The sequence below is a fragment of the Alosa alosa genome, chromosome 2, assembly GCF_017589495.1.
Source record: "Alosa alosa isolate M-15738 ecotype Scorff River chromosome 2, AALO_Geno_1.1, whole genome shotgun sequence".
Classification (NCBI taxonomy): Eukaryota; Metazoa; Chordata; class Actinopteri; order Clupeiformes; family Clupeidae; genus Alosa; species Alosa alosa.
In genome coordinates this window covers 5414089-5436148 of record NC_063190.1, presented here as the reverse complement: position 1 = coordinate 5436148, position 22060 = coordinate 5414089, and the positions used below count along the sequence as shown (strand labels likewise).

Here is a 22060-nt window from a genome sequence, read left to right as displayed (position 1 = left end):
GGGGCGGGAAAGGATAGAATCTAGTATCACATGATTCGAATGACAAGCACCTCCTTTGTTCTGATAGGGCCTGAAACAATTCGTAATATCGTATACATCCACAACAACTACAGTGTTTGGACTTTCATCGTAGTGACATGATAGGTAAGTAATGACATTAGCACATTTTGGTCAAAAAGCCAAGAGCGTATCCGTGTCATCTGTGTGGTTTTTTTTGGTGAGGAAGTAAAAGTTGTCCCTGCCCAACTTCACCCTTTTAGCGAGCGATCGTGCGCCCCAGAAACATTTTTACGTGTAGCCTACTGTTGTTGTGATAGTTCATGGTGACCTTAAACAAGGTTTGTTATGATTGCACATTTAAGCTCATCTTGTTTGCTCATTCTGATGTGGTTTTACGTTTTGTCTTGCCTGACATGAGAGGGCAAAGAGTTCTCTCCAAGTTAAACCAGCCAACGCACTGCTTAGTCACCGTCTTTATTGCCACATTCTCGCTGGGTTGCTCCGTGTGTGTGCGTGTGTGTGTGCGCGCGATTGTGTGTTGCTTGCGCGTGTGCGTGCGTGCTTATGTGAATGAGTAACTCCGTCCCTGTTGTAAACAGTTTATTACCAAACCGCCACGACGTAGGTAACTCTACACAGACAGATTTTGGCAATAAATAGTTACCATATTTTATTGTCTATTTAATTGTCAGTGTGCTTGATATATATTTTTGCCATTGTGTTGGACAAGTCATTCCCGGGTAAGATCGAAATATAGCCACGAGAAAAGGGAGGCAGGAAATTGCTTGTTCATCCTTTATCAGCAGAAGTGGGTGAGTCAGCACTCCACGATGTTGCGCCACAGTGTTCTGTGCATGACTTGACATAGCTTTCCTATAGTACACATTCGGTCGAGATAAGCGCTTCTTTCGGGTAAGGACACGTAGCCTATACCAATAGCGAACATGGAATTTCGAATTTATTAGCCATTCCATACCATTCCATTAGACTTGTCTTTTTTAGGCGACTTTCAATTATTTTCATACTCTGCACAGCAGTCCACATTCATATTCAATGACTTGCTAAATGTCTCTCCACCACTGTGTCGGCAGTATCGAAATTTATAACATTCAGTTCTAGTCAGGAATTAAACATTCAATTACGTCGTTGTGTTGCTGCTTTTCTTAATTACCTAGATTGGAATGGTGGCAGAGGGTAGCCTGCATGTAAAGCCATCTGCTTAATACTGGCATATGTTTACAATGTTGCAATAGCCTGTGCATTAGGCTACTGCACACTGTCGTTGTGTCATTAAAGGTCCTGTTTTTGTGGGTTGCTGTGTTTGTGTGATGACTTTTGCTTGCGATTTTGACAGACATTGCCCACCATGCCTGTGGACAGCCCCCGATCTTCCGTTTTCACATTCCAGTCAGCGGTTCATAGTGACCATGTGCTGCGCTGCCTGGACGAACAGAGACGGCGAGACGTGCTCTGTGATGTGACCGTGGTGGTGGACAGCCGGAGTTTTCGAGCGCATCGCTCTGTTCTGGCGTCATGCAGCGACTACTTCAGTGCCCGCTTCTCCAGCCACGGAGAGGCCGGAGCGGTCATCAGTTTACCCGATGAGGTGAGCCCAGGTGTAGGGCCAGGACAATCATTTAGGCCATTACTCTCTGATCAGATGTGATTTACCGTTTGCAAAACACATTCTGCTCTCAACTGGTGACATTGTGGTGATCTCTATTTGTAATGTCACTGCAGTGAATATTATAATTATTATTTATTATTATTATTATATTGTCTGTTTTAAAGGTGACTGCGGAGGGGTTTGAGCCTCTCCTTCAGTTTGCCTACACAACAAAACTCCTTTTCACCAAAGAAAACATCCTGGAGATTCGGAACTCTGCCACCGTTCTGGGCTTCAAGAACCTGGACAATTCATGCTTTGAATTCCTCATTCCTAAGTTCTTTGACAACACCAAAAATGCTACCAACACACCGAGGAAACAGTGCTGTCTGAGGAAAAAATCCCCTAAGCCAGAAAATGAAACCTTTGCTTCAACCACAGACAGCGATGCTGATACCAACAAAGCGACCTCACACGTGGCACTGGATGAAGAGGAGCAGCAGGTTGAAACTACTTCCAAACTCCTGGATCCTCCACAGCAAAGCTACGATGATGCCTGTCCAGACATGGACACACAGACGGACTATTCTCTTCTGTGCAAGTACCGCAAGTTTCAGATGGCATGTATGGAGGCCAGTGGCCCCGAGATGGTTTCCATGTCCGACGACGGGTTCCCCTTGAGTTGTGTTCCCTGCACTAGCAGAGACGACACCAAGGATTTGGAAGAGCCCACGTCGAGCAAATATGTCCCTGTGACAGAGGGGTGTGACTTTCTCACCTCGGGAAGCTCGAAGCCTCCTCTCTCCCTGGGCACTAAGGCCTCGTGTTGTGGCGAAATATCCGGTTTGAGCTGTGGGGAATCTGTGGGACCCAAAAAGGTGAAAATCGAGGACGAGGCTGAAGAGATCGCGGAGGCTGGCGATGGTGTCGGCATTGTGTCGGAAGACGAGGAGAAAGTTGTCCTAGGAGAGTCCCACACAGCCAGTGACTCCAGGGCTGACCACCGCCCAGGGGATCCGGAGAGCACGCGGCAGCTAGGCAGCGAGCGGAGTACCATCGAGCAGGAGGTGGCCGAGCACCTGGCCAAGGGCTTCTGGTCAGAGCCTTGCCCATCGACGACCAAGCCCTCGACTGTCCCCCCCAACTGGCTCAAGCAGCTGGACCTGGGCATCAACACTCAGGACTGCCCCTTCCTCCGTGACCTGGGGGCCATAGGCGCCCGAGTACCTGACTGCGAGGAACCCAGTCAGGGGGCCCTGGGCAGCCCCTACGTCTCCTCTCAGAACTCGGGCGAGGACTCGGACAGCCTGGACACGGAGGGGGACAGCGAGTTCTACGGCAGCGAAAGGGCATGTGAGGTAAATGGCCTCTCCAGTTTTTCTTCTCGTTTGGCCGCCGTCTCTCTCATCAGACTTCCTTTTGTCTCTGAGTGGAGCCGAAGAGGAAGTGTCAGAGCAGAGTCCAGGCATCTGTTTGCATCTTTCTTTACACTCTGAAGTGAAGTCAGACTACTAGGCTATTTGCTCAACAACTAGTTTTCATTGCTCGAGGAAAGCTGTTGTTTAATAGGTTTAGAACAGAACAGATACACAATACAATAGAACACTTATCATATGCTGTATGAAATACACACAATTATATTAATCAGACCCTACAAGTGAGTTGGACCTGTAAGCTATGACTCATCCAGTGCCAGTCTAGTATAGCGGTCTAGAACTGCTTGGATGCTGATTTGTATCGGTGAGACTTGTGCTATTTATAGTCCCTTGCTTCCCAAAATCTTCCCACAACTGTGCCAGACAGAGGGTGGGGAAACAGACAGAAGGCTACTCGAGAGAATGACAGCCACAGGAGTCGAGCAGTGCATGAGGATGATAGGAAGTGGTTTTGTATTTTTGTAGAACAATGTTATTAGCTGTTAGACAGTGTTTTTACACCATGACCAGGCCTGCCTTTTGGTTTAAATAACAAGGCATCTAGACTGATAACTCAGGGCAGTACCTCCCATGCTGCAAGTTAAACATTCACTGGACCCAGTGATGTGTGACAACTGTACTTGAGAATTTAGTTGCAAGCATGGCATGTTTGGCGGATGAAGGAAAATATCCAAGTAAACACATATAATCGTGCTTGAACTTATTACCGGGTCTTTGTGTCTGTCTTTGGGTAATAGTGTAGTAGCTAAGGAGCTTGGCATGAAATAGGCTGAAAAGTTGTGGGTTCAATTCCCAGCTTCCACCGTTGTGCCCTTGAGCAAGGCACTTAACCCCGAGTTGCTTCCGGGACAATGGCCCTTGTAATATAATTGACATGTAAGTCGCTTTGGATTAAAAAATGTATCTGCTAAATGAATAAATGTAAAAAATAATAAATGCCTGACTTTCCTCTTACTATTCCACTACTCTGCCGTCGGCCCTCAGCTCCCATTCTCTGTTGAGCGGATTGCGTCTCTGAGCCGGAATGACTTCCAGCAGATGCTGAAGCTTCAGTGTCTGACGCGGGAACAGCTGGATTTTGTGCACGACGTGCGACGGCGCAGCAAGAACCGCATCGCAGCACGGCGCTGCCGCAAGCGGAAGCTTGACTGCATCCACAACCTGGAGTGCGAGATTGAAAAACTGGTGGGCACAACCAAAGTTTCTCTCTCTGTTTTTTTTTTCTCTCTCTCTCTCTCTCAACACTTCAGTCAAAACATGCTTACATTTACAGTAAGACTTGACGCACTTTGGCCATGTTTCATCAATTGTTTACCTGGTACTAGAACAGATAAAAGTGTGCAGTTTCTTTAATCAACCACTTATTTCCTCTCCTTGTTTGACTGTTGACTAATGTGTGTGTGTTTTTGCGTGTGTGTGTGTGTGTGTGTGTGTGCTTGACCTACGCAGAGGACCGAGAAGGACAAGCTCACCTCTGAGAGAGACCGGCTGAACCGTCAGCGGCAGAAGACGTGGCTGAGCATCTCAGGCCTCTACGAGAGGGTCTGCAGCGAGGCGGCGCTGAGGCCAGAGCAGCTCCAGGTCCTGGCCAAGTACTCCCCCTCCGCCTGCCCGCTCTTCGCTCTACTCTCCCCCCTCAGCTCCACCTCAGCCCAGCCTGAGGCGCCACTCGAGGCCCAGGACCCAGTGCCGGCCTGCTCCTTGGGCCTCTTTCAAGCTGGCAGCTGCGGCGAACCTTCCAGCCGCTTTGCGATGGAATGCGGATCGGGTGAGGGTCAAGCTACTCCCCGGGGCCTAGCTGTCCAATGCCCCCCACCTGCCTCCACTTACTCTGGGAAGGGCTTTGCCTGCTCCACAGAGGGGACTGGTCTCAGTGCCTTCACGACCATGCGTCCTGAGCCTGTCAGCAAGCTCATCACAGACAAATAGCCTGCACAGCCTACTGTTCAAATGTTTGTCAAAAACAAGCCCTGCAGACTGATTGAGACTGCATACAATGCTGCTGCAGGCTGGGAAATATGTTTGTTTTACATATCTGCATTACCTTGAGAATATGCCACAGCTTTTTCATGAAGAATGAGATCACTACCATGGGTTTAGATACAGTGTATGTTTGTGTTTCTGTCTTTTTGTATAATGCACTCTTTCTCTAACAAATGTGGTTTGTTCCAGTTTTGAGAATTAATATTGTGTGTGTGTGTGTGGGGGTGGGGATGCGTGTGTGCGTGCATGTGTGCGTGTGTGTGTGTGTGTGGGGTGTGCGTGTGTGTGCATGTGTCTGTATATGCTATGTTCCTGTCATCTATAATCAATTTTGCATCAGTTTGACTGCAATTATCAGTGCTGGGGAAGGTGACCCCTATGAAAATGTTGTGCTCTGAGTCTCTCCTCTACTTCCCCTGTTAATCACTCATGCGGGGCCTCCATGTTCCTCAATGACCGCCGTGACCTCCAGGCAGGCTGCAGGTGTCTCCTCCACTCTCCTCATCATCAGACAGCTGCACAAAGCATGACACTTCTTTTTCTCAGGGGCAAGAGCAGGCAGGATCAGCAGGATTTCATTATTTTAGAAGCTTTACAGCTCTCCTGACCAACAACAATTGCAGCTCTGACTAGGGTTGCAAAATTCCGGGAATTTTCAAAGTTGGAAACTTTCCATGGGAATTAACGGGAATATATGGGAATTAACAGGAACAAACGGGAATTTGTTGTTTAGTGGTGTGGTGTATCTTGGGCAGTTCAGTTTTGCTAGTTTAGCACGCTAGTAAACCATAGGCAGAGAATGGGATTCCCGCTAGCATGCTAGCTAGCTTTGTATGCTAAGCTAAGCAAAAATAGCAACATACAAATCATATTGCTTATTACAAAACAAAATGTTAATGTTTGTATACGAAACAGTTTGTATGAATTACCCAAAATTCCAAGTTAATTCCCGTAAATTCCCATTAATTCCCATAATTTCCTTTAATTCCATGAAAGTTTCCAATTTGGAATATTTCCAAAATTCCCCAACTTAACTTCCCATGGTAAGTTTCCGGAAATTTACCGGAAATTTTCCGCCCCTTTGCAACCCTAGCTCTGACATCATACTATTCTTGAGTGTCTTTACCTGGCCGTTCGTTTTATGGACCAAACCTCAGAGGGTTCGGTCTGTTACAGTGTGCTTAACAGGATAAAGTGAATGCTAGTGATGACGGAATCAAGCCCATTGGCTCAATGTCCTGTTAATGTGGCAAAGAAATGTGCTGTTCTTAAAAACCAAACAATACATTGGTGCTGTTATGATCTGTTTTTTAAAAATAGGTTGCTATTAATCACTCTTACTCTTTTGTATATCAAATCTGAAATTATTTTTTCCACGGTTTGTTAATTCTGTTTCTTGTATGTATGTGTGTGTGTGTGTGTGTGTTTGTGTGTGTGTGTTTGTTTGTGTGTTGGGTCCAAATTCCAAATATTAACTCACCTGTGTTGCAATGCACAATAACTAAGTGAATAAAATGATCAAAGTCTTAATTCAAATTACACTTGAACTTTCATGAATGAAACATTTTTCCAAATTATTATTTGAACTTGAACTTTGCACAATAGAACAGTTTTCCACAGAAGATGTTTGTCATTTTAATAAAGAATGAACTATAAACCAACTGTAAGCAAACCGTAACATTTGTCTTTGTTGAAGTTACTGGTTTGCCTGTAAGTGAAGTAATTCCAAGTGTAAAGAGTAATTCAGTTAGTTAGCATTGCATGTATTTTGGCAGCTTACAGCTCGTATAAATTGTATGGTTTGGTTTAATAATGTATGAACTGAGTTATCAGGATAATGAAACTAGATTTGTGTGTGATAGAAACTATAAGAATCTGCAAATATGTGCACTGTTATAACATAAAAGAAGCAAAAGCTTTTTACCAACAATACCAGAGGACTGACAATCCTGACAAAGTAACCTTTGAAATATAAGCTGCAAGCATTGCTTTGTCTACAAGACGTGACCTATTTCAATGTCTCAGTTGGCAGTCCGTTTTCTGTAATGTGTATTTTTGTTATTGTTTCTTCTCTCCACAGTTCCTGTGAAAGGATGGCCCACGCAGGCTGTAGGGTGAGGCCAGAGGTGGGGACTCCTGTGTGTAAGTTCCGTGTTGACATGTGGAGTGTTGTGCAGGTGAGCTGTACTTCCTTATCGTGTAACAGACTAGCCTCAGACCAGTGACAAGAATGTTTGCACAGCCGTGGAAGTCATGCTACACTTGGCAGGTAGTAAAATGTGGACAAGTGCAACCACTCACTTTATTATGCTGTTCTTTGACTTTATTTTATTAAGTTAATTCAGTCCTAAAACAGAAAGACATTGCACATACACATTTATCATGTTTTAAAAATACAGTAGAGTTATACTTAGTTGTAGTAATTAAGATTTACCTGTGGCTATAAATCATTTGAATGAGTTTTTGAATGTGAACATTTGAAGCAGGCTTTTACATATTGTTTCCAAAGTAATTTCAGTAGAATTGTAGTGTGGGTATTGTTGTTTGACTTGTTTGCACTTTACTTAATCAAGACAACACAACTGGAATTGTATTGATATAACCTGAAATACACAATTAACATGACTTTTTAACGTTTTTGAAAATGGAGATAGCTTCTATGAGGAGAGGAGAAGAGAGAGAGTGTTTTGGAACCAAACTCTCCATTTTCCATGTGCATCTGAAGCCACCAGAGGGCAGTCTTTTGCAAATAATCTGCACCTTCATAGGGCACTAGTAAAGATAATTGATGAATCTTTGGTATTAGTTACCTCAGTTTGTGCATCAGTTTGGAAGAAAAGTCAGGATAGTGTTTCACGAAAGTCATGGACATTTCTCACATGCAGGGCCCAATGCAGTTGTTTGAAACGCACAAATATGATTTAATTATTTTGCTTTTGGAAAAGAGCTGGCAAGTTTGACAGCATTTTACAAAAATGTTGCAAAATATTGAGAAGGAAAATAATCATGGAAAAGTCAATTAAGAGCTGTGAATTACAAAATGAATTATGTAGAATGCAGACACTCATCTAAGTAAGCGCCTTCAGGGCTTGTATTATTGGAATGAGAAAGTCATTTTCAACTCATTCTCAAATGTTTTAGTCCGTTTTGTTCCCTTAATTTTTCATAGACAGAGCTAGCGGACAGATTATGGCAGTGCCCTCTTTGCAGAAGCCTACACTTCTGCATCTTTACACATGTGTGAGGGCATGTGTGCTCTCTGTTTGCCTGTGAATGCACCGACTATCCACTTATGTACAGCCACGCACATTTGCTTCCAAAGCCTCTTATTGTATAGCTCAGAGATTGCAGTATTAACTTAAACATAAAGTTAAATATAGAGACAGCTGATAGCAATACATCACGTATTGAGTGAATTGACCCTGTATAGCTGAATATCTGATCAGGCGCTTTAATCCACAAGCTTCAATGGACAGACAGATGTCTGCTATTCTCCCACTGTAAGTGAATGTCAGATATGGAGAATTCTTCTAAGCAGCTGAGAGGGAATATGAAGCTTGTCTATTCCTTCCTAATTTTTCCGATGAAAACACACAGGAGTTCTTTTCTGTTCAGTTCAGTCAGTAAATCAGTAATATTCCATGAAATTAGGAAACATCTTATTGGGTATGTATAATTAGATAAGAAATGGGCCAAGCCAAGAAGCTGGGATGTGTTGACAGTCTCACCCTCTTCATCATTAAATTCAAGAAAGGAAATGTGCAAAAGAGAAAAACTCCCCAGAAAGTTTGGTGACGGTTCTCCTTTCCTATAGGTTACTGCAGGTGAGGTCATCAGTAGTAGGAGGGAAAACGCAGTGGAGAAGCCCTGAGGTCAGAGATGCGTAATCCATGGCCTCATTCATGAGAGATTAAAATAAAAAAAACTGCTTGGGTTTTGATTAAGAGTTATGGGGTTAGGAGATTAAACAGCAAGCAAACGGCATTACAGCGTTCTAAAACCCAATCCCAGAATTAATCAGAATACCTAAAAAAAAAAAAAAAACTTAAGCTGTCATTACATCGTGTGCTTAAGGAAGAGCTTCCTTGAATTTTGATTTTGATTCTCCTTTCTCTTTCAATGTGGTGTCATTAGACACAGGCATGTCAGGACAGCCACCATCTTCAGCCGTTTTCAGCTGTTCAGATTTAAGATGAAAAGCATAGACATGTATCCTCAAATCGGCATGGGAACTGTATTTTTATTTGTTTACGTTAAAAATTGGATAGTCTCAGATGTATAGCGGTACTATAGATAGAAATGCATTCAGTTGACATTTTTGTTCATTTGTGTGTGGTTTAGGACTATGCGTCAGGAAAAGTTCTGGGGAGCAGTATATGTATGGCCTTATCTTTCTAGGTCATATAATATTTAATCACATTTTCCAGTCATGGGAGTCCTTCATGCATACACACAAACACTCCGAGGATTGTGGGGTATTTAGAGAACATTTTCCAGTTTACTGTGCATAACGCTCTCTTTTTACTGAATCAACACTAGTTGAACTACTTCATGCTTTCTCATTTCCAGAACTTTCCGGACTCTATCCCTTTGAATGAAAGTGAATGAGATTTCCTTCTAACTCCCTAGTGTAGTCAGAATAAGCTTACAGTATGTAGTGTGTGCATGAATAACATTTCCTGGTCATCCATCAATATGTGCTTACCGTGAGAAATATCTCATGATTCTTTTCCCCCTCTCAGAAAGAGTCAAGGTTATCTCTCCACCCAACCCAACCTCACCCCACCCCCTCTGTGACGTGGGGGTAAGTGGCAGTACAGACATCACTTACTCTATTTGGATAGATCTAATAAGTCCAATCCATTGAGCCTGGCTCTTAATCTTCTCTCTCGACCCAGAGCGTGAGGCTTTAGTTAATAGGCCACCCACCCACCCACCCACCCAGCCTGCCTTCCCCACCTCCCTCCCTGCTGTGCCCAGGGCACAGCCTCCCCACCTCACACCCACCCACCCCGCAATGAGCCATGTAGCAGGAGGGGGGACGAGCACCAGCCCCAGCGCCCCCGCCACCTTCTCCTCCGCCATCCTGATCTGCACAGCCCCTGGAGGAGCTGGAGGTCAGAGGAAGGAGATGGGCTTAGCAGGAGGGGGAAAAAATTCCGGTCGTGTCCGATTGGAGTTCCTCAAGCCTGGCCCCTGAATCCAAATGTGCTGCTGCTGTTCTCTGGTAGCTAATTGACAATTGGTGTGCTTGATACTCACATGAGTGGAGATAGCAATACAGCATACAGTGGCCCTTGGATTAGCCTTTCACTGTATCGATCAATGTAATCACAGCAGGTGGACATGGTAGGACAGGTAGAAATGTAAACAGGAATGAATATGTAGGCAAGAAAGATAGAGAGACTGTAATATGGAAATGAATGACTGAGGAGAGAGGGAGGGAAGGAGAGTGAGATTTGAGAAAATGTGAAACAGCACCATAAAAGAGATAAATCAAAATTAAGCCGAACAGAAGAAAAGCAGAGCAGGCTGATCAGCCAACCACCGCCAAAAAGAGTCCATTCCGACTGTGCTCTGTGTGTGAAAAAGACAGGTTGTCCAGAAGGCTCTTAGCACACACACAGCATCCAATCCTGTTTATTATTATTTTGACTTATTTATGTATTTCTGTCTCTGCAGCGGTCTGAGGCTGAGGTGGAACACTTGGCCTTGAATGCAAGAGCAGAGCTGTGGAGCCAGAGGGGTCTCTGTGTCACACACTCAGATGTATGGTGCTTAGCATTTGTGGGCCCTGATTATCTCTAATGCAGCATTTGGCTCCACTAGTGCGCCCTGCTCCCTGTAATATGGATGCGTCGGGGTCCCTCCTTGAGTGTGGAGTGGACAGCGTGGCTGTGCGTCTGCACTTCGTATGCACTTCCTGGTGTTAATGGGGTCAGGGATGCCATGTGTGAAGCTTCACCAGCTGCCAGGGTTATGGACTGCCATCCCAGGACATGAAGTTGTGAGTGAAGTTAAAACTTTATGCCAAGATATTGGTTTGATTACACTGTATCACGCCCAATGACCCCTGCCACTGAGCCCCATTTGCGACAAAGCTCTGTGAACTTTATAAGATGATTAATGATGAGTCTGGGGAGCCAGCTTAGACAGTTAAACACTAACACCATGAAGAGTCACTTATAAAGATGTTATAACATTGTACCATTGTCAATTCTGACCACCCCATCTGTCTAAAAGGTCAAAGCAAGGTCTCCTAAAAACATGTCCAGTAAAATCCAACCTGGCGGCCGTCATCAGCCTCTTCCTCTACCCAGACCAAATTAGTGAAGCTCACCTCGGGACGCCCAGAGGTTGGGCTCTCACTTTAAAGGCCGGCTAATTGACTCCCTGCAGTGGCGCGGCTGCTCAGGCAGTTAGCGAGTCTCAGCCCCCCTCCTGACTCTCTTCACCTTGCTGCCACCTTCTCTCACACTGGCTGGACGAGAGCGCGCCTGGCGGCTATGGGGTGGCCAGCGGACTAAAGAACGGAGAAAAAACGTCTGCGCCCATTTGCCACAACATGATAGGCCATGCCAGCTCCCCTACAGGTAGTGATGCAGGTTCTACTCAGTGCCCGTCACAGTGGGGAAGTCAAATACATCTTGACTTCCTTCTTTAAGCAGCACAGCAAACAGTGAATGTTTGCGGGCTCACATTTAAGCTTCTGTCAGGAGTTACAGTGCATGTCAGTTGGTAATAACCTTGTGTATGTCATAAACGTTTTAAAGTGGGACTGGGGAAAAATTTCAGAAATATTTGAGGGCTTAGTCTTTTTTACTGCAGTGGTGCCTCTCTCTCTCTCTCTCTCTCTCTTTCTCACTATGAACTATCTCTCTGTGGAGTTATAAAGAGACTGGCGATGTGGTTGGTCACAGTGTCTCTGCTAGAGATGAAGGCAGTTCTGGCTGCTGACATGATTACGGGGACGGCAGCGTGACAGAGCTGACAGCATTACGGGGAAAAGGGCCACCAGGGTCGGAGAGGGAGGCGGCCGGCCGATATTGTCCAGCAGCCGCGGTAGCCCCAATCTGTGACAAAAGGGCACGGCATTCACACAGATGGGCGAGGGCACGACGTGCTGTCCTCTCGCTCACTCTTTCCTGGTCCCTCCCTCCATCCCCTCACTCTCACACACTTCTCTTTCTCACATATTTTTTTTTCTCACTCCCTCACTCAAAGACTCACAAAAAAAAGAAAGCTTACAGAGTTCACAATTCCCTTGGGGGAAAATGCTGTCTTCCCCTGAGTTCTGCCATGTCAACGCCATTGTCATAGTAACACAGTGGAGGTAACCTTCAAGGCAGGAGGGAGATGAAAATTGTTTCTTGCTCTTGCTTCATTTTTCATCTCCTCAGCCCACAAACTTTAGCCATTATATCTGGGAATGTGGTGTGGAGGTGGCAATAATTTGCATAAGTAATTATCAAATACCTTCTGAGGAAGAGGAATTAGCAGATGATCTGAATAAATAATACCCTATAAAGCATCGACTGAGAGATGAAAGGAGGTATATTGTAATTCTTGGGAGACCATCTGCATTCTGGTTGAAATTGCTCATCTCTGTCCATCCAGCGACTGAAGAAACGGCTTTGATTGCTAATGAGGAGTAAGTAAGAGCCATCAAAAGAGATTTCCTGTTTGTGCTGCTGTCCTCAAGAGCCACCTCGAGGAAAAAGATGACATGTAAACCACAAAGTAATGAAGTGATGATGAGTCTAACCACATGACATGCACAACAGTGGAAATACACCTGAACTAAAGGCTAAAATTTAAAGTAATTTCTTTAACCATTAATCAATGTGTAAACAGCGCTGTGTGACTGTAGGCTTGTGTAAATATCCTTCCTTTCCACCGCAAGACTTTTTTTTTCCAGTCTTAAAACTTAAGATTGGCACACGTTCCTCATTAACACAACTCCAGAGTAAAGATGTCTGCTTCTCAAACTGTCGGCATAGCAGCACAGAGACGTATCCTTGGCTATCATCAGCCATTTGCTCAGCCTTAATGAACGGCCAAGAGGAACCGCCCGTAAGCTCCAGGCATCGCCGGAGGTCTCCGACGGAAGAAGTGCTTTGCCATTTAATTAAGAATGCAGAGAGAGAGGGACGGCTGTGACCCTGCATGCTGTTGTAGCTAGTGGCCTTGACACTTCTTCGCACAAAAAATGTTGAACAGAAACAAAGATAAAACTGAAGTAGCCTACAAATGGGTGCGTTAATAGACAGATGACCTTATTCAGTTGTATGGGATCTGGTTAACTTTAGGTTAGGACAGTAATCAAAGGTTCTGTGATGTATAGAAATGATTAACTTCTATGGCAGATGGTAAATCACACAGATATCTAGCCTGTCCTGGCAGGGAAAAAAAAATAAAATTATGGTCAGCCTACACTCACACAGGGAGGGGGGAGAGAGACAGGGGCGCCTGCAGGAATTAATGCTATGGTACGCACACCCGACCCATCCCCCCCCCGCAAAAAAATAACATAACAATATACATAACATAACAACATCCACATGCAATAATACAACAACAACGTCTACTATGACCTATTAATTTGGACAACTTGATACAGCCCTATACAGGCTAAAGTTACCTTGTTTTGTTCTTGACGTCTGGCTTTAAACAGCTGTAATGCAGTCTAACGTTCTGACAAGCACACCAATTGCCTACCTTGTTCTTGCCCATCTGGAATAAATCCTCTAGCTTTGCTGCCTCCGTACTTTCTGTTGTTTAAACTTGTGATCCATCATGAGTATTGAATTAGTGAATTAGCTCAACATTGTGTGCTGATAACCATATATATATATATATATATATAGATAGCCGAGTAAAAGAAAACAAGTAGCCTACGTGCCTGCATGCTATTGTGTCTCCTGCTCAAACAAAATGTGTGCGCGTTAGTTTTGATGAAGTGTTCACTAAGTTACGTAATAGAAAATTGTAAATAGCCTGATTGCAGCTAATGGGATACTGTGCATAGTTGGGAAGGTATGGTGGGCCAATTTGGTGTGAATACACATTATACACACACAGGGAAATTTTCTCTCGTTGTTGAGCCTGATGGTACGCACAGTGCGTACGGACGTGAGAAAGAGCGTGTGTGTTTTGAGATTAGGCGTTGAGTGTATTCTGTGGGCTATCCTCAGGGACGGATCATGGCTTGTGCCAAGTGTGCACGTGCACAGGAGCCCTCAGCCAATGGGGGCCCTCGGATTAAAAAAAAATGCCTTCTGTTAATTTGCGGCACAACTGAATGGTGTTATGGAACCGCCAAAAAATAAACTAAATGTTTTCCTGATCAATAAATACTTCTTAATTCATAAAATATAGAGACATAATATTAGGTGGAAGTGGTACAGACTATGAGTGCTCATTTAATGTGTATGCGTTTAACGTGAAATGTCTCCATGCAAGGTAGTGTCAAGCAGCAGTGAAGTGAAAACCGTATCATGCAGGTAGCCAATGTCACCTGAGTCAGACAGAAAACGGGCCCTGCTTGCTCTGTTAAAGTTTGTATGCCCCTTCCAAACTGCGTTAAAAGGGTATATTTAACAGCCAGAATTTCGAAATTTTCCCGGGGGAGACACCCCCGAACCCCCCGTAATATGATCAGCAGCACCACCTCTCACAAAATACTATCAACGTCCCTGCTACCGGTCCGTCAGAAATATGACAGCTGTTGTCCGGTCCGTTTAATGAAAAATGTTGGGAACCCCTGCTGTAGACTGTTTGGACAGCAAAGAGAGATTACAGCCTAATAATAAAAACAGCTGCTGGAATTCATTTCTGTGTGGGCCTGAGTTATAATATATGACATAATGTAGGCCTACTACATTTTCATTGTGTGAAATTGTGCACCAGCCTGCACAGCGACAGCAAAGAGACGCGCTGGCTGCACGCGCACGTCACATGCACGCGCAAACGCGCCCGCGCGCGTCGCGGTCAGGGGGAGGGCTTTTATTTGTTTAATCCGTCCCTGGCTATCCTCCACCTTGTCTCTCTGGGCATTGTGTGCATATAGATCAGCTTGCGTTGTCTGACGTTCTCCACGCTAGTATGGAATCAGCAAAGGGTGCTGATTGCAGATGACCTTTAGCTATGATGTGACTGTTATACAGCATCGATTTACTGCTAGTGGTGACAGGTGCTGTCTTCCACTGCAGAGATAACGCAGTCTCTCTTATTTGCACAAGCTCCAGATATTATCTCTAAAGAAAATATTGGACAGGTGAAAGGGTATATTTATGTTACTAGTTTGTGAGGTTTCCTCTGTTATTTGTCTATTTCCAATGATTTGCTACTTTCTTGAAACCCAAAATGTTGGTTTTAGCCATAGCACTAAGACAGCCTTGGTTAGGCTCCAAATGGCAAGGTTTATCTATTTACATGCATGGGGGATAAATATCAATCAAATTTAGTTCCTAGCTGATGCTGTCTGAATCTGATAATAAATTCTCCACAGTAGAGGACATGATGTTTGCTGAAATATGTAGTTGGGGTATTTAATCATAATAAAGTGTCAAGCAGTTCCAGAAATCTGTTCCAGTGTCTTCTGTAATCCACAGGATTCATCTCCCATTCATATTTCAAGTGACTGCTGTGCACCTTCAAGGATCATATGGGGCTTGCAAGGATGGAATATTTCTCACTATGCAAATACATCATTTTATTAAAATGACAAAGAAAACAATATTTATATGAATGAAATTGAATGTCAGAAAAGACTCCTGGGTAGTCACTATAACTAATACTGTGGTCTAGCGAGGAGTTTTCATGGACATGTGGTAGTGCTTAAGTTTTATACAGAACAAAAGCTCTGGCTGCTTTGAAGAAAGGTTGGTGCAGAACAGCCTTCGTTTCAATGACCTTCTCCGTCTCTCTGCACTCATCAGACACACACACACACACACACTCACACACTCTCTCTCTCTCTCTCACACACACACGTCATTCATAAGTACACGTGCATGTTCACATACATAATGACTAACATAAAAGACAATAAGATGTTTTTTTCTTTTTACTACTTGGCACATTTTACAATTTGTCGCACCAAATACTATGCAAAATGAAGACCCCTTAGAATGTGGCATACAGATTTAGAGTGCAGTATCTGCAAGTTAAGCAAGTGAAGTACAGTTCTGGACCAGCTGACAGGTACATCTCAAGGGCACCTGTCAGAAGATCACATACTCTCACACAGAACAATGTACTGTAAGAGATTCAACAAATTAATTAAACTATGTGGCAGATTTGGCCACTCTGTAGATGATGAAAGGACACTGTGTCAGTCTTTTTCTATTGGATTCAAAGTCCATATTGGGCTGACTTCATGTTAAAATGAGACATCTTATAAATTAAAATGCATGCAATCTATTGCACATTTTTGCAAGAAAATCTGACCAGAAAAAAAAATTTACAAGGATGACAGATTTGCAAAAATGTAAAATACTTTTTATTTTGAAAACTGAGGGACAGCACGAGAAAGAAAAAACAAATAATCATAGGAGGGATTTTTATCCAACCCCCACATTCTTTTCACATTATTTATTCACCACAAAAAATGATATTCTAAGCAAGTACATTGAGAGAACTATGAACTGTCCTTAACCCCAATGTTGCAAAGCAAAAAAATCAAAACGATTAATTTAAAACAGAACGGTTAATAAATAAAGTAATTAATAAATAAATAACAGTAATGCAATAATACACAGTTAGCATCAGAGCAGCTCATCAGGGAGCAGCTGTGCTAGTTTGAGGGACGCAGTCTCTATGTGACCGTCTCTTTCCTCAGCACACGTTTGGGGTGGCACAGGGTGCTGGCCAGTCCCACTCGTCCTCGACCTCTCGCCCGCCTCTTCGCGCCATGGTGGCACCTGAAGGAAATGCTCAGCTCCTCCATCACAGCACTGAAAGAGACACACTGTCAAGGAGAAGACAAGAAAGAGCCCCTCGTGAGCCTCCACACATCCGTGAGGGTCTCTGCCTCGGCGACACCGCACGGCACGACACAAGCAAGGTTGAGAGGGCAAGAGGGAAGGAGAGGAAGACAAGGGGAAAGAAGAATAGCAGAGAAGAGAAAACGGAAGAGTGCTGTGACCGCAGCCTGGACCTAGTAAGCTCAGGAGGGTCATCTCTCTGCTTCACCCTCAGATAGAATGTTGAACCTGTTCATCTCATTGATCTACAAAATGATCTTTTTTTTGGTCATCTAACCAGCTTGCAAGGTCTTTGTTTATGTCAGAGGGTTTGCATTTAAGAATTTAAATGTACTGTATATCTACAGAACAGTAGCCTGGCCTCTGCCTGTCTACGTACTTTCGGTCGATTTATTTTCCCTACAGTACTCCGTCTGGAATAGGTTGATTCACGCTCGTTTACTTCGGCAGTTGGGCAGCCGACCAACCAGCGAACAGTGGCCATCCCTGAGAGCGATTACGTACCCAGGCATGGTGTTTCAATTACTACGTCCCCCCCCCCTGAAGCAGATCGCTTGGAATACATTAACGTAGGAAGCGAAAATGACTTATACTTATGAAATCTTTGAGCAAATGTAAGTAATACTTTAGCCTAGGAGTGTCATGAACGAAGTCACAGTGGAGTAGGATGTTATATCGTCAGCTAAACTTTACTCATAGATTTTGTCACTTGAAATAGGCTACGAACGTACCTGAGTCAAACTGTAGTTTAGTAGGCTACATGGTCCGGTCAAAATCGCTATTTTTCAAACACTAAGAAGGTTCGACATAACTTGAAACTTTGATCGAAGCATCATCAGTGTCTCTACATATGAACTCGAGCATTAAGAACATTGTTCGTGTACACATAGTTTACTAAAAAGAAAGATTTTGGACAACTCACTCCTTGCAAGATGGCAAAATGGCAGCGAGCAGAAAAAATGATGCATTTTGGCAAGAGTTACGCAGATGAAATGTGTGATTGTTTGCTGATAAGATGCATCCGTGCTTGTTAGGGGCGTGCTGCAGAGAAACTTCTCTGTATGACGAAACGCCGGTTGTTAGTGATTGGTTCAAAGGAACTCCAGTGATTTTAAACCTCAAACTGTGCCCTCCCACCCGGAAATAAACGAATGTCTATGGATCTAGGCCAGACTCTCTGCGAAGTCAGAGAGTCTGGTTTCCAGGCTAACAGAACGACGAGAGCCAAGTGTGTTTTTTTTTATTTTTTTATATAAAACCAAATCAGTCTCAACCTCTCATTTCTTCCTCTTTTACTGTAACATGTGCATCGTTGAACACAATGAAAAATGCATGCACAAATACCAAAGTGAAAATCAAACTAGAATGGATGGATCGTGTTCTCTTGGAATGGAATGAATGAGAGGGCACTGGAGTGAGGAGAATCCCCCATCACAATCCCCCAAACCTCTGCTCCCAATTGGGTTCTAATGGGGTTACCTCTCCCCTCCCCCCCTCCTCTCCATACCCCTCTCCTCATTGCTGCTCTGATCTGGCAGCTGGGGAGGATGTGCCTGAACAAAGGGGCGAGCTGAAGTTGACCAGGACCCTGAGAGATGGCCGAGCGTTGTGGAAATTCAATCTCAAACCAAACTTTGTAAGCACCACAACACAACCAGTGTTCTACTTGAAATTGGGAAGATATCATTTTTGGGAAAGTATATACAATTTTGCATTATGGATTACAAATTTAGAATGGATCTTCATTCTAAGAAATTCAATAATTACAAAGACCTTGAACCATAGAGAATGTCTAATTGAATTTAAACTATGCTCATCCCAAACGCTGAGACAGACTTTTTATGATCATCTATACATGAGATGTTTGACCTTTAAATATTTAGCGCAGTGAAGATTGCTTATGATATGAATGACTCCATTTTGTTTTGGCGTCTGGTAGGCATTGTCCTTATGGACCTTTGATAACGGGTGTCTGACTAATTAATGAAAGGCCACAATAAAAAGATAAATCCTGCCAACACAGCAGAACAAAAAAGTTGACATTAGCTAAATCTTTCATCTCTGCTTACATACTCTTTATGTAAGATGCATTTGTACTTCTTGTGTAATTATAATCTGCTCAACCCCAAGTCCAGCTGGGAATGATGCGTATATGGTATATAAATGGCACATTATATGATGTCAGATTCTGTTTTATATACACTGTGAACTTGGATCCTGGAAATAGAGAGAAAGACACAGCAGTAACTAATGTGGCTTTTTAGACCAGGTCAGGTTTTGGAGCTGTGGGCCAGGCAGAGGTTTGGGTAAAGCACTGGTGAAGCCAATGCAAGGGCTGTATGAGGATAGAGGCGGGAGCAAGACATGACAGAAAAGAACAGCTTGCAGGCAGAGGTGGGCATTGACAGGTTCAGAGCATAAATCGTCTGCCATGTTTTGCCATCATGCATGCACAGGTAAGATTCCATTCACTCGGTGATGGGCTAATGGGACAAACCAGACTGCTGACAGCTAGGAAATCACAAAGGGCAGGAGAGAGACTTTTGTCTGTCTGTCTGAGTGGTGCAGTCCACCTCTGTCTGCAGGTCACGAACACACCTCACAAACCTATTGATTAGCGTGAGCGTGCACACGGCGGTGGCTAGCGGGATGTTAGGTCGTCCCCGAGGAGTCTGCCGCTCTCTAAGTCCGTCGATAGGGAGGTGCCCGTGGAGGAGATGGAGGGGTGCCTCTGCAGCTGCCGCGACTGCACCCCGTAAAAGAAACAGAAGGCCTTGCGCATGCAGAGCAAAGAACGAAACAATAGAGCAAAGCAAAATGAACATGGCAACATGGAAACAGGAGCAACATGCAAATAACATGCAAAAAATAATACAGTAAAACAGTAAGCCAGGCAGTCATGCACACACACACACACACACACACACACACACACACACACACACACACACACACACACACACACACACGTCTGTGATGCAGGGACATGCAGAAACATCAACATCTAGCTGCCATAAACTGAACCAGTGATGGAAAGTACAGAAAGAAATGAGAAAAAGAAGCAAACAAGTTCTGTGGATAGAAACGCTGAAACCAGGAAAATCACTTTCATTTTCCAGCTCATTAATAGGAACTACCTGAATTATCCTGACAGATTAATGAGACAAGGAAGGCCTAAGACCAAACTAAATAAGCTTTCAAGGAGAGAGGTGAAGGCTGTCATAATCACTTTGCAAATATAATAGAAGCATCCCATCAACTTCCCACACAAATGATGCCATGAATGGGTGTACATGTGTATAAGAATAATTTTGGTTCAAAGCAATTTTCATTTCAGTTTCATAGAGCTGTGAAACTAGACTAGTATTTGAGCAACAGTTAAATCTAGTTTAGACTGCCACAGACAGCCTAGAGCTTGGCTCAGATTTAACAATGACATATAGCACTACAATGTGTTATTATCTCCAATGGATGTTTTGTTGTTGTCTGTAAAAAACACCACACTCTTAATTATCGTGCAATCAACTTTCCACCTTCACACTAAAGATATGTTTAACTTAGGTAATGCCAAGAAATACAACAAGGGTAAATCATTTTTTATTTCTTAGCTCCTTGAGAAACTATTAACACTGCCATGCGGCACTATTTTCTATATGCCATCGACAAGTTGACACAGACGGATCTATAAGATTGATTGAAGTGAAAAAAAATGGATGTACTTCTGAGGATTTAATAATAACTTGAGTAGTTGAACAGACCTGTAGACACTATTTGTTGAGGACCACTGCACACTCACTCATGGCCACCAATCTATCCAGTGTCACGTAAGGCTGGAGAGATAAAAAAAAGGCCCTGGCAGGCACTCACCTCCTCGATGTCTGAGTTCTTGCGCGCTTTGTAGATGAACTCGCCGATGGCCACGAACACGGACAGCACGAGGCCGGCGGCCAGCACTATGAAGATGCCGCCGATGTTCTCCACGCCCAGGGCGTTGGCCTCCTTGTTGTCCTCCTCCGGGCAGCCATTTCCCCTCCACCACTTCTCCTTCATCATGTGCAGCTTGCCCTCCTCCTGCAGCTGCAGGATGGCAATGGTCACCTTATCTCTGTAAGGAGACCCTGAGGGGACAAGATAACAAGCCTTAACGTGGGATTTCATCATACCTCGCGATCATTGTTTATCATACCTATTGCAAATGTCCAGACACGGTTCTGCCCAAGATCTTTAGATCCTGCTTGTGTGTTCTGTTCTGATTGTTCTGATTGTTCTGATAGTTACACTGCATGCTTTGTCCTGCTCCTGCATATCCTGGTTTCCTGTTGACTGAGTTTTGTCCTGCTCTGTTGTCCTTTTCTGTCCTCACTCGCCGCTGCCTTTACTATTTACACTCTGCGTCTTGTTCTGTTCATCACAGCATTATTGAGTCAGTGGCATGCGAGTCTTCCATGTTCTACTTTAAATATTTCTCTAGCCAAGCGTAGGCTAGTCAAGCCATGTGTTTTTGTAGTTATTTCTGGCCAGAGATTACAAGCTCAAATGTAAAATTTGTTGGTATGCCTCCGTGTTTATTTCGTGTCATATCTTTTTCTTGCCTTGAACTTCACGTCAAGCTACCATGTCAAACTCAATGATTTTTTTGCATTGGAACTTGCTTTTCTAAACAAAGCTTTTGTGCAAACGCCCAGCCAGACTTTGGTTTGACTACCGTTTGGATCTTACATTTTGTTTTTTTGCGAAGGAGTTCTTTAACTGGCTATTTTGGGGACTCAGTTTCTGTCTTTTTGTCTTAACCTTAACCCAGACAAACCTATTAGAACATTTGAAATAGAAATAGAAAACCCTCCCAAATTTCCAAATCACCAAAAACCCAGGAACCATTCACAACTGCTTATCCAGCATGGGGCTGGCTTTATATGAAGACAAACAGAAGAGTACAGTGAGCAGCACTGTTCAAGACAACCATTGGCTGTTAAACAATATGGATATATATCTTCTCGTAAACACTTTAAAACCTTGTTTGCAAGAAATATGTGTTTGCTATACTTTCA

General features: G+C 43.8%; 2 protein-coding genes across 11 annotated transcripts in view; one reads left to right on the top strand and one right to left on the bottom strand.

Moving 5' to 3' along the window:
- Nucleotides 1–49: 49 nt before the first annotated feature.
- bach1b (BTB and CNC homology 1, basic leucine zipper transcription factor 1 b) lies at nt 50–5293 on the top strand. 4 transcript variants are annotated; one of them, XM_048231979.1, is made up of 5 exons: nt 50–144; nt 1355–1606; nt 1792–2964; nt 4027–4227; nt 4492–5293. In XM_048231979.1, exons 2-5 carry the CDS (start codon nt 1367–1369, stop codon nt 4969–4971), a joined length of 2094 nt encoding a protein of 697 aa, XP_048087936.1. In that variant the 5' UTR covers nt 50–144; nt 1355–1366; the 3' UTR covers nt 4972–5293. The 4 variants fall into 4 exon arrangements, with proteins under 4 accessions (XP_048087936.1, XP_048087953.1, XP_048087961.1 ...); XM_048231996.1 differs by lacking the exon at nt 50–144 and adding an exon at nt 179–812; XM_048232004.1 differs by lacking the exon at nt 50–144 and adding an exon at nt 832–912.
- Nucleotides 5294–16528: 11235 nt separating this feature from the next.
- grik1a (glutamate receptor, ionotropic, kainate 1a) overlaps nt 16529–22060 on the bottom strand; it is a 42428-nt gene continuing 36896 nt past the window's right edge. For 2 of the 7 annotated variants that reach the window (XM_048237667.1, XM_048237670.1), the window contains 3 exons: nt 20880–21130; nt 19620–19785; nt 16848–16982 (listed from right to left, as the gene is read on the bottom strand). In XM_048237667.1, the coding sequence (XP_048093624.1) occupies nt 19654–19785; nt 20880–21130 (383 nt within the window). In that variant the 3' untranslated portion in view covers nt 16848–16982; nt 19620–19653. Of the gene's footprint in view, nt 16997–19619; nt 19786–20879; nt 21131–22060 lie in introns of all 7 variants that reach the window. The other 5 variants (XM_048237665.1, XM_048237669.1, XM_048237664.1 and 2 more) reach the window with 3 other exon arrangements.

Coding starts and splice junctions, on each gene's coding strand:
- bach1b (XM_048231979.1), top strand. CDS start 1,367: ATGCCTGTGGACAGCCCCCGATCTTCCGTTTTCACATTCCAGTCAGCG. Junction 1,607..1,791: donor TCATCAGTTTACCCGATGAG/GTGAGCCCAGGT, acceptor TCTGTTTTAAAG/GTGACTGCGGAGGGGTTTGA. Junction 4,228..4,491: donor AGTGCGAGATTGAAAAACTG/GTGGGCACAACC, acceptor TGACCTACGCAG/AGGACCGAGAAGGACAAGCT.